A 12,205-nucleotide genomic window follows, 5' to 3' on the forward strand; every position below is an offset into this window, starting at 1 on the left:
AGTGCCATGCCACACTGATGCCCTCTGTGTTTTCCCAGTGGAGGAGTGGGAGGACACATAGCATCTCCGTCACCAAAGAGCTAGTTTTAAAATAAATCCCCATGACTCAAATTTCAAATCAAACCCATACGCATGCATGTAGTCGACACCAACAAACAAACAAACCCTGCTTCTTAATCTACATAGGGTGCCTCTCATTCGTTTTATACATCCTTCCTTCCTTCCATCCTCGGTCCTCGTCCTCACTGATCTACATTAAGAATGATGGGGCGGTAACAGTGGAATAGTCTATCCAGTGTTAGTTACAGATCTGTGGGAACGAGCCTGGAAGAGCAAGCATCGAGGATCGAGGAGAGATTATGAGAGTCACCCATAGACTCACTCCTGTTGCACATTAGCTGCCATTTCTACTCCAGCAAAGGTCAGAGACTGGCACTGCCTGCCAACTAGTCTGGTGCTGGTGGTGGGGCCCACTCACTGGGAGCCCTCAGCCCTGTGCCCGTGTTGGTAGTAATTAAGGTCTGCGTCGATCTGATAACCTACTGGACCACGTCCCACCACACCGCAAGAAGAACAAAGAGCCCCACAATATGGGAAGGATTCCGCTCGCTGTAGTATGTAGAGAGCTGTAGTGTGGGACACTGTGTGTAGCATGGGTGTCCGTTTTAGACGCCTGTTTGAGTCTGAGGTTCTTTGTGCTGGGTGTCTGTATGAGATGCTTGTGTGAGTGGCTTTTAATTAGACTTTTCTTTTTTTTTGCTTGCTAGCTGTGAATAGAGACAATTGTTGTCCTGTGTGTTTAGAAAAAAATGACTGTGTTAACTTCAGTAAACATTCAGAAACATCAAAAAAGAGGATCAAGTTGAAACATGTTGGAGGATGGTATGGTGGGTTCAAACAGAGCAGGGACTAGCTTTGATACACCCAGAGATTAAGTCGGATACACCCCTCCTACACAGTCGCAATTTGTTTCCCCCTCTCCCCAGCCATTAATTCCCACTCAGTGATTTATCTCCTACATAATAGGAGATAAATAGAAAGATAGAGGTAAACTAATAGAATGAGGTAAACAAATAGATAGAAAGAATAACTTAGGAAATAGAAATAGAAGAGAAACGGGGGAAAAAAGAAAAAGACGCTTGAGATGCTAGTTGCTGAACAGTGTAAGGCAGGCATGTTGGCCCAATGCCAAGACTGTTGCTGTGGAAACATGAGGTGTTGCACACCTGCTGCACCCCAACTCCACCCTCATCCCACGGGGCCAAAGACCAAAGGGACCCTCCCACCACACACACACACACACACACACACACACACACAGGGCAAGGAGTGGTTTTGCCCTTCAGGGGTACTGTGAGAGTTCATTACTCTCAACACAAAGGGCCCTTGTTCTAAAAAAAACCCTTCCACCCCCCACCCCTTTAACTCCATACCTGGTAGCAGAGACATACTGTAAGATGATGACTGTGGGTCACAGATGTGCTAGAGCTAAAGCACCTTTACAATCACCTTTACGTCACGCCTTAAATAGAAATCACGGATGGAACTCACCTGAGCATGGTGGGGGTCGCACTAGGGAGCAGAAGGCTGTGGTAAACATAGGCTGTGAACTGCAACTTCACAAGGCACCGCTTTTATAGTCATGGCTATCTTCAAGAGCGATGATTTCAATCTACTGCAATGTTCACTGACATATGTTTTTGATAGTGGTTTTATTAGACGATGTGTGTGTGTATGACAATTTGGCCAGTTCAGTCTCTCAAATAATTGTCAGCCATCATTCAGTGTGGCTGTATATGGGGGGGGCGTGAATTACGGTGACGGTGGGACAATTCATCTCTAGTTGGCGTCACGGTGTGGAGACTGGAGTGTTGCTTTGATGAAACTCCATTTGGCAAGAGAGATAGGAGGTGCCGCCGCACAGCACAGCACAGAGCTGTACACTGAACAGATTGTGTTTCACATCACTTCCGAGCCTCCAGTTACGCCTCGCTTCAGATAGGTGTGAGGAGCTCAGATCCATACCGTTTTTTTTTTTTTTTTTTTTAACCAGCCTGGAAAGCAGGTTGGCAGTAGCCGAGAGCCCCTTCTCAAAAAAAAAACCAACAAAAACAAACAGTGAACATCAGCGTCCGGGACGATGACTTGAAAAAATGTGTTTATAGTAAAGCCAAGCAGAATGGTATTATTTTCAGTCTAAGCAAATAGAGGCTCATGTACAGTACGTGTGAGTGTTTCCATACACAGTCGCAGTTATTTCACATTCTATTTTTTTTTTTTTCACGACTCAGTCTTATAATTAATGACAACGTTCACAGCAGATTATAAAACATGCTCAGAAAAAAAAACAGGTCTCCACAGCTGCAAGGTATCATTAACACCAAAACCATTCAGTACAGGCACACACATAAATACACCCCTGTGAAATGGGCAAAATGAAGAGCTCACATGAAAGGTAGGGGTGTGTGTGTGTGTGTGTGTGTGTGTGTGTGTGTTTTCTTTTCTCTCCCAAAATGATAGGTGCCTGACGCAGCGTGTCTCTTCAGCTCTGTGGCTCGTCCCAGGCGGGGCTGAGGGGAATTGTGTTTTGGTAAGAGGACACACAGCTGCGGGGCACACACACTGGCAGAGGTGAACCATGCAGAAGCCATCTGTGATTGTGTGAGGGTTTTTTTTCTGTGTGTGTGTGTGTTGTCTGTGTGAGTGTGTGTTTTTCGGTGTGTGTGTGTGTGTGTGTGTGTGTGTGTGTGTGTGTGTGTGTGTGTGTGTGTGAGTGTGTGAGAGAGAGAGAGTTAGTGAGTGTATTTCTGTGTGTGTGTGTGTGTGTGTGTGTGTGTGTGTGTGTGTTCTTGCCCTTAGGGAGATCTGCAACATGAACAGCCTCCATGGACAGCAGCCACATCTGGGCCAGATTCATGCCAGACCTGAGCTGGGACCACCCAACAGTCTAGGTCCGTGAGAGCAACCCCCCCCCCCCCCCCCCCCCCTCACACACACACACACACACACACACACAAAGCCAACATTCTACTGATACCACAGCAGTCACATGCACTCCCACGACACCACACACTAACACATAGCAAGCTTTAGCCATGAATATCTAATCACTTCTAAATACGCAACTCTTGAAGTCTATGCTTTTTTTTTCCAAGAACCTAGACGTTTATGGAAATGAATTTACATGAATTATTAATTTTTGTTCACACATTAAACTTAAAGTAAATTACATTCTACGGGGTGCAGTGGTGAGCCAGTGTGTGAGTGAGCAACAGATATCGGCACATTCGCTCCAGGGAGCTTCGCTTTATTGAACATTTAATATTTACCTTAAATAACTGACACTGGGGAAAATGATGACACATTCAGCACAACAAAAAAAAAAAAAACAATAAGAGGCAGTGGTTACCAACTCTTGATTCTGTATACAGAAAAAAATGGCAAAGATGAAAAAGCTTCGACGCCTTCTCTGTACAATGTTCATTTCGTGCATTTTTCTTTTTTTTTGTTCAGTAAAGCTGCTATTCCTGACCCCTCTCAGTCATACTTGAGGGCTTTGGGGTCACGCATTTCTGGAGATGGTCGTTAGCTGAACTTAATGGTGGTCCATTAAAGTTGATCCATCAGGCCTAATTGTGGAGCCGAGCCATTTGACAAGGTACCATTTTCTCTATAATTGTCTGCTTAATGCTCTGTGGGGGGAAAATGTATGACAAAAAAACTCCCAGTTGTCTGAAGGATTACGGAGGGCTTGTTGAGATTGTGCGACATTCCTTTGTGCTTCCGATGTCTCCGTTTGAGGATTTAGGTCTGAAGAGTTGTAATTTGTCTGTGATGAGGCATGCCTGTTACGGATGAGGAATCAGTATGTGTGTGTGCGCGCGCATGTGTATGTGTGTTTGGTGTGTGTGCGTGTGTGTGTGCATATGCGTGCATGAAGGAGTAAATCCGTCCAGGCCTCATCCCAAAGTCTGTAGTGAGTGACCTTCTCCATCAGTATACACAGTTCCACATTCCTCTCCCAGATCAGAAAGATTCTGGTACCTTTGTGGAAAATTGAGGCAATTCCCTGTCCAGCTAGCAAGTATCGAATATAAAAACAAATGGAATACAACTTTGATATCATAAAATTACATGACACGTTTTAGAAAATACAGCAACACATCAACAAGCATAATTGTCTTGGGTTGAGACAGAGCTCAAGAAAATGGGCAGAACCAAGACTTTTGAGCAAGAGCATGAGGCTGGAGCATAGATATCTGTTAAGACATGATATCTGAAATGTCAGTCTCTACATGGTGCACTGAGTAAGTACACTTTTCATAATAATGTTCAGTAGTCTACTATATCAACCCTTGTCCAGGATAGTCCCTTACTGATAGAGAAGAAATGTAAGAAGAAAAAAACAGTTTAAAAACCTCTCACTGATGGCTTTGTCTGCAAATGCCTGTGTCATGACATTCCGATCCATGCAGCACTGAACAACATCAAAAGATGACTAAACACATTAGCAGAGACTTCACATGGTTTTAGGTATGAGTTGCTCTGAGTCACAATCCTCTCTGGAAGCACAGTTCAAGTCCTGTCTGGTGGAAAAGCATTCTGGGGAGGGGGGGGGGATTGAATACCTCAAAGTCTGTGATGGGGAGGGGGTTAGGGGGGGCAGGCGGGTATAAGGGTAGCCCCTTCACACGCTGGAGGGGCAGTCATGCAGAGTTTCGGTGTGTAGCCTGAGCTCAAGCCCCAGTGTCAGACGTCTGAGTTGAGACTGAGGTTGGCCAGCCGCGGGTCTGAGTTGATCTCGTACCTGTAGTGGTAGCCCTCCATGTGGTCCCGGCAGGCGTCCCGGATGTTGTATATCCACCGCTTGATGCCCTTTCTGTTCAGGTAGAGCACCAGCAGAAAGATGACCCCGATTAGTGCCAGCACCATGCCCAGAAAGACATACGATGTCTCCAGTACCCCCTCCAGGTCTCCATTGAAATTACACGTAAGCTCAGAGGACTGAACCTCTAGCAATGAATCCCCCATGAAGTTACTTGGGCTATTACAGGTAATGTTTTCCTTATCCAAAACCTGATCAGTTTTCCTCAACCAGTCCTGCACGTCCACGATATTGCAATCACATACCCACGGGTTGCCAGTCAACCGGATCCGTAGGTTGGGGTTCATGCTGAAGTCGGCAATTGTTCCATTTGATAGTTCCTTCAAAGCGTTTTCCCGTAGATCCAAAAGACTTAAGAGGGGATTTCTCAAAGTCCCGCTGCTCACAGACACGATGGAATTGTTGCGCAAATCCAAAAAAGTTATGTCCACCAGACTAGAGAACATGTCGTCTGGTAGCACAACCAAGTTGTTGTTTGACAAATCCAGTTTGGAAAGCGTCGGTGTGTTGTTCAATAGACGAGTTATTACACCGGTGTAGGAGTAATTGTACAGAGATCTGCTCAGATTTAGCGTAAGCAATGAGTTGTCCGCAGCTAACGCGTCTGCACTGAAATGCCATATCTTGTTGTTGCTGAGGTCAAGCAGGTTTAAATTTGGGATATTATTAAATACCCGAGAATCTATCTCCTCTATACGATTCCCAGTCAAATGGACATTAGTAAGTTGTTTGAGGGGGCTAGGGAAGGAATCCGAGGAGAGACGCAGAATGTTATTGCCCGTTACAAACAGTATCTTGGTGTCCTCAGGTAGGGGTTTAGGAATTGCTTTGAGGTCTTGGTTTACGCATTTTACAGTTGTATTGAAACATACGCATTCGCTGGGACAGGCGGAGGACGGAGCGAATCCGATGACATGGAGGACAACCATTACAGATATACTCCACGAACAGAGATTGAGCTGTTTTCCTTCAACTTTTCTTTTAAGCGTCAAATCCAAAAGGCGCATGTTTGCCTCTTTTCAACGGGCCTAACAGAGTATGAACAACTATGGATGCCTGCTGGTGTATTAATTTCAGCCGTTTTGTGAGCTCAAGTTCTGAAGAGTTTGAATATGTGACTGAACTACATCGAACTCCAGGCGAAAACAGTTCTGCCTCCAAGTTTTAAGTGTTGGCGAAGTTCCAAGACATTAGGCTACCCAACTATCACAGCCTCAAAACGCATGCATTCAGGTATAAAAAAATCGAAAAACATTAACACACCGGTCTCAAATTACCTCGTCCAAAGTCGACCCTTTCCTCATCAAGACCGAGAATTTTCCTTGAATCGCCGATAGACTCTTTTCATTCAGTTGAACACGTCTACGCTGTTTACGCCCGTTTGTAGTGTACCGTCTCAGAGCAAATTGCTAGCAAATTTCACGGAAGTAAGTTACGGATCATCGCACAGCTCCCCCAAACCTGGCATTCCATTGAACGTTCTTTAGTCATTCTCCAAGGCGAGTTCAACATCTCACACTGAAAGCTCAGTACATCCCAGCGCAGGATTTTTTTTTAAATAAATACTTTCCCCCTCGAAGCCTCAGTGGAAACCACTGCTTGGACCGTACCATTGCTGTTTGTGTGGAAGGGACATTTTTGATCGCGCTTAAAAAATAACTTAAGCCAAACCGTTAATAACCACATATATTTTGTTTATGTTTAGAAAACAAATGTTGAAATGTTTATCTTAAGCCTATTACATATTGAAGTCATCAGTTTGTGGTGAATACCCAAACCACCCTAACAGACAGACAGAATGCATTGACAAGTAACTTTAAACATCTGTAAGGCTTTGACATGGTGACTTTAGTGTTTACCGTATATCTCAAATTAATTCTCCTTTTAGAGTCACGGTTTGATATAGGCTACTTATAATCAGTGATGGGCAAACTACTTAGAAAATGTAGTGAGCTAACCAGTTAGTCTATATCAAATTAAGCTAATTACAGTTATACATAGAATAAATACATTTCGCAGAAGTAGTTCAAAAGGCCTACATCAGAAGCTACTTTGCCATTTACAATTAAAAAAAAATAACATAAACCAATTAAGTTAACCAGCTTCATGCCAAGTCAGTGCTGTTGCAGTGACCCAGGCAGCATAACACAGTAATAACACATACAGCTTACCTTGATTTACACATGTAGACTGTAACATATGTTCAGCTAAAAACGATAACCAAAATCAAATTATGATGAAAAACAGCCTCCAATAATAAGGCAGGTATGCCTACTGAGAGAGTGTGCATACCCATATCCCGTTAAGCGTTTTAGAATGTCCCCATATGGGGCCCAATTTAGATTTGGGCATTTCTTAAGTTTGGATAAACTCCACGCTGTTTACTACTATAACTCTTAACTATAATATCCAAAGTATAGTAGCATACACATGCACTAACAATGTTCATGCATGCATGTTTGCATCTTCATTGTTGAATTTTCACATGTGAAAGCTTCACCTCTTGATTATCCCACTTTCATTGCACTTGGCTGAAATGTTGGTGTCACATTTAGTGTAAAGTGCAATTACCCAGTCGGTTTACATATCATTACCATGTGCAAGTTAAAACTAATGCAAATAATTTTAACAGCCTATTTTATAGACATTGCTCAATAAACCATGCAGTATACTACCACCAACATCTTGGCAAGCACAATTTTGTTGCTTCATCTCTGCTATGGAAAAATAGGAAAGTTTGTCTTTCAAGTTTATACAGAAATAGTCTAAATGATTCAGGTATGGGCAGAAGGTCTACAGTGAGCTCCACAAATGTCCTGGAAAAGCAGAAATTTTAGAAAAGCAGAAAATGTTGCTTCAGTAAAAGCTACTGAACTACATGGTCAAAAAAAGTTAAGCTATTGAAAAGCAATCTGCGTGAGAAAATGTCTACGCTACCACCAAGCTAAATGTGGTTAAACTAGTAGCTTCGCTACAAGGTACTGCCCATCACTGATTATAATAATTAGCCTATTGTTTATCATAATTGTGATTTCTTATTGTTATTATTGAAAAAACAAGTTTTGTTATTACTATTATTATTTTATATTGGCCATATGACTTTATTAAATGGTTTATTTTCAGTGATATTAGCAATTATTGTACGCAGTTTTAATTGGACAGAAGGGGTCTCAACTGTTGAGAGGAGGAAAAAAAACCCTCCTGTGTTTGTACAGTCTTGGCTCTCTAAATGTGTGTGATACAACAATACTTTCCTTTAATCAGAGGCTATCATGGCTAAATCATGAGTTGCCAGAACAGGTCAGGAATGGATTTGTTAAGGAATCAGCTGCTAGGCCTATGGCTGGGTGAACTATCAGTGGATCAGTTGGAATGGCTTTGAGTAGCATAGCACAGCGCTATTTTGAGTACTCATTTTCGATCATTCATTTTCTTTCTGCCTTTCCCCTTCCCTAGAAATCCAGAGTTCTGGCGAGAGCACAATTAGATTTTGCTCAGCAATCAGTAATAATGTGTTGCTTTGTAGCCAAGTTGCACCAATCACATCGGTGTATCTGATATAGGTGGGCCAGAGGTGAGCTAAACAGATGACAACAGTGCAGCAAGATGGTTATGGAGGAACACCAGTTGTTTGAAACAGCTTTGGCCGCTACAATGAATGGGTTCGACTTGGCTTTTTCTCTAAAAATAGGAATAGAAGACGGTTCTCGAATCTTTCCTTTGCAAGAGGGATGTTTGCCGATCCTTGTCAGTTGAGATGGGCTCTTTGGAGATTATCCTTGCCTATCCTTGGGTTTATAAACCTTGAATTTCCCCTTGGGGATCAATAAAGTATCTATATCTATCTATGTATCTATGTATCTATGTATCTATCTATAAACATATCCACATACTGTGACCTGAGTAGTGTCTATAACAGTTGTGTAAAATAGAACTGTGAGGGGATTCAGTCCCCAATCCTGAATCTCTTGGATTTGGATGCCTATAAAGGAAGTTATGTTTATGGATTTGGCCGATGCTGTTGTCCAAAGCTTCAGTATAGGCTAAACACTTATTTAAAAAGAATTGTTTCAAATAAAGTTGAAACTCTAACTTACTCCACCAATGAGGAATTACTGAGACAAATGTCTTGACTGTGACTTCTTGATAGATTACAGGAGTGTCCTACAGGCCAAAGTCAGGGATTTAAATGTAATTCTTGCTGCTATAGGAAGCCATTGAAGAGTAACCAACAGTGGTACATGTGTCTTATGCGGCTCATTAAACACCAGACTTGCTGCTGCATTATGAATCATCTGTAATGGTCTCAATACACAAGCGGGAAGGCCAGCCAACAATGCATTGCAATAGTCCAGTTGGGGAAAGACCCCCATTTATTCTGGCTTCAGTGTGACCGCAAAATACTTTACATCTGAAGTGTTTTAAGCATTTGTGACCATTTATAATAACATACAACATTTTATGACTGCTCCACCTCGTATCTAATTTTATGTCCATGTAGGCCTATAAAAGTTTTTCTGAACCTAAAACGTTTAATGCTAAAATATTGTCATGGTCATGGAGAGAAGTAACCGTATTGTTTGAATAACAGGCTTGAGGACAGTCTGGGGATATCCCAATGGACAGCCATAAGGAAGAGCATAACAAAACAATTGATGTTTTGTTGAATTGGCACTTACAACCAAAAGCTGCACTCAAACTTGACACGCTCTGCACATTCTCAATTTTCTGGGCAGGGCGACCAGACGAGTTATTGTGTTCCAGTCCGTTCGTCAGATAACATCATATCGCCAAAAGGTTCATGAGACTGTGTAGTATGCTGATAAATATGGGCAGAATACATATCTATACCCATGTTATAACATTTGTTTGGAAGCAAGCTCTGACACCAGCAGTTTGACAGATGATTGTGGATGTGTTTTCTTTGTGCATATTTGAGAAAGCCTACCCCTTCATAGTAGCCTGACAAGCCTCACTGCCGCTAGGGGCGTCTAGATTTCTACCTAGGCCGTTCCCAGATATGTTTGACTTGAGGTTAGAATACAGGCATGTAAACAAAACAAAAACAGCATAATCTAGAATATGTAACAAGCAAGATGAACAAAAGTTCATCATCACTGCCCACTGACCGTTCTCATGATGAGAAGTTTACTTTTAATTCATTGACCCTGCCTATCATCCATCCATGGCTAGAATCCAACATCAGGCCTGGGCCTAGACTATAAAGTAAAACGCTGCCTTAGAACATTACAACCCCTAGACTCCCTGCTGAAGAATCATGTATGCATGATTTTTGCTGGTTTGACCAACCTGATAGTCATTTTGTCTGGTTTTGCTGTCATAGGCATACCAGCAAGCATGTTCAGATGGTCACACCAGCATGACCAGCAGGTGGCCCAACCAGCTAAACACCATCAAGAGCTGGTATGAGACCATCTCAGACCAGCTAATACTCAGCTATTTTAAGCTGGGTTTTTTTTTTCAGCAGAGTCATTTGAAAGTGAAGATTTATGACAAATGACGTCAAATCAGAAATTGGCAAGGTTTTATCACAGCCGCACAAGCCGCCTGTGCTAGGCCTATCTGATGGGCCGGTGTCGCGAACGAAATGTACGATTATTAAAATACACGCACACATAAACTCAAGAACGCCCACATAAACTCATTACAAAAAACAAGTGAAAATAGGCTAATTTGGATAGTTTTCTTCCCTCCATCAGGACACACAGTTAGACTACTGCGCTTGGAAGAGAAGGTGACCCACTGACCAAGTAGCTTTAAAACTACGTAAAATCTTATAACGCCAGCGTCCAATCAGCATACGGATTGGATCATGCTTCCACCAATAGGAGATACTCATACTAAAACGTTCCTCTCCTGTTTTAGCCTTATTACCTTATAAGAGGTATCCAGCTAGTCTGCCCATTTTCTCGAAAATTTACCACTATTCATTTAACTATGAACGTCTGGAATTGCATCGCTGAGACGATCTCAAATAACTCCGTCATCTTCATCTAGCAGCAGGTGAGAAAGTGAAATACGACCCGCGGAGGCTGTTCTTCTGTGACTGGTCTGCTGCAAGTTGGCAGCAGCGCTGCAGCGATGATGTGTCATAGATTCACATATATTTTCCTCCATAGCTTGTTAGTTGTTGAAGAAAGCATAGAAAATATACAGCTGTTCTCAGATTTTATGATGTGGGGCATTATTTAGACCATTCGTTTTTTTGAATGTACGTGCTGTTGCTGGGCTAGGATGTGTGCTAACTAGCTAACGTAACATAACGTAAGCTAGCCTGGGTAATGTTAACTCAGATCATTACCTTTCATACCTTTCGTGTTTAGATTTTAGCCTATCAAACCTCACCATACACACTGTATCTCAATAGTAGCCTATGGCAGTGATACTATTTCCTAATTCTAGGTTTCCTGCGTGCCAGCTGTAGCAACTTGTGCTGCGGCAGTGCCTGTACATGTCTCAAGTTTTATGTAATCTAGCTGTGACAGACGTGTCAGTTCGTGAAACCAGGGGGCCAGCTACCACTTGGCACTGATGGGCTAGGTGCCGATATAACGCAGTGTTTTGAATAACTAGGCACTCCCACTAACGTTAGTGTAATGTAGAAGACACATTCATGCTGCATCGGCTTAGGTAACAGTAGTCAGATATTTCTGGTGCCCCTAGTTCAAATGGATGACCTGCCCCTTGATCCCTGAACAGCTCTGATAACTGAGGCCCAATATTCCACTCACTCGCGCCAGTAGTAGCCTACTAGTAGACACTAAGCAGACAGTTTTGCAGCACATTACATATATTCTACAAGTAACCCTAAATTAACAGCCCTCGATCATTGAAAATGTCAATGTTTGGTTGCTGTCTAAAGCTCAAAGCAAGTTATGTTGATCATGTTGTTCTGACACTTAATGGCTTTGGAGAGATGTGTGATGGCATGCCATGTTAAGTCCCTAAAGGGGCAATTGGTTGTGCAACAGCGGTAACACAAGATCAGAAACGTATAAGACCATGCAAATGCAACATAATTCAATACTGTATGAATAGGCAAAACACACATAAACTTGCCCTGTGTTTGCATGTCTTTGCGAGACTATTTACATATTTACATTTAGCTGGTGAGACTGATATTATTACAGATCTGTGGCATGGAAAGTGGGTGTGTCCTATGGCCCTTGACACAAGGCCTCTATCTGTGTGTTTTACATGCCTTGGGTTTCTTCTGCTTTGCTCATCTTTTACCTTTCTCTGCAGGTACCCCATACAATTATGGAGGCTTAAAAACGTGGTGTGTTGTGGGGGGAAGGG

At 42.6% G+C, this 12,205-nt stretch overlaps 1 protein-coding gene across 1 annotated transcript; it reads right to left on the reverse strand.

Moving 5' to 3' along the window:
* Positions 1–3,278: 3,278 nt before the first annotated feature.
* On the reverse strand, positions 3,279–6,419 carry tpbgb (trophoblast glycoprotein b). The gene has a single exon (XM_062538255.1). It carries the CDS (start codon positions 5,890–5,892, stop codon positions 4,750–4,752), a length of 1,143 nt encoding a protein of 380 aa, XP_062394239.1. The 5' UTR covers positions 5,893–6,419; the 3' UTR covers positions 3,279–4,749.
* Between the last annotated feature and the right edge of the window lie 5,786 nt (positions 6,420–12,205).

The sequence above is a fragment of the Sardina pilchardus genome, chromosome 6 (genome assembly GCF_963854185.1).
Source record: "Sardina pilchardus chromosome 6, fSarPil1.1, whole genome shotgun sequence".
Lineage (NCBI taxonomy): Eukaryota > Metazoa > Chordata > Actinopteri > Clupeiformes > Clupeidae > Sardina > Sardina pilchardus.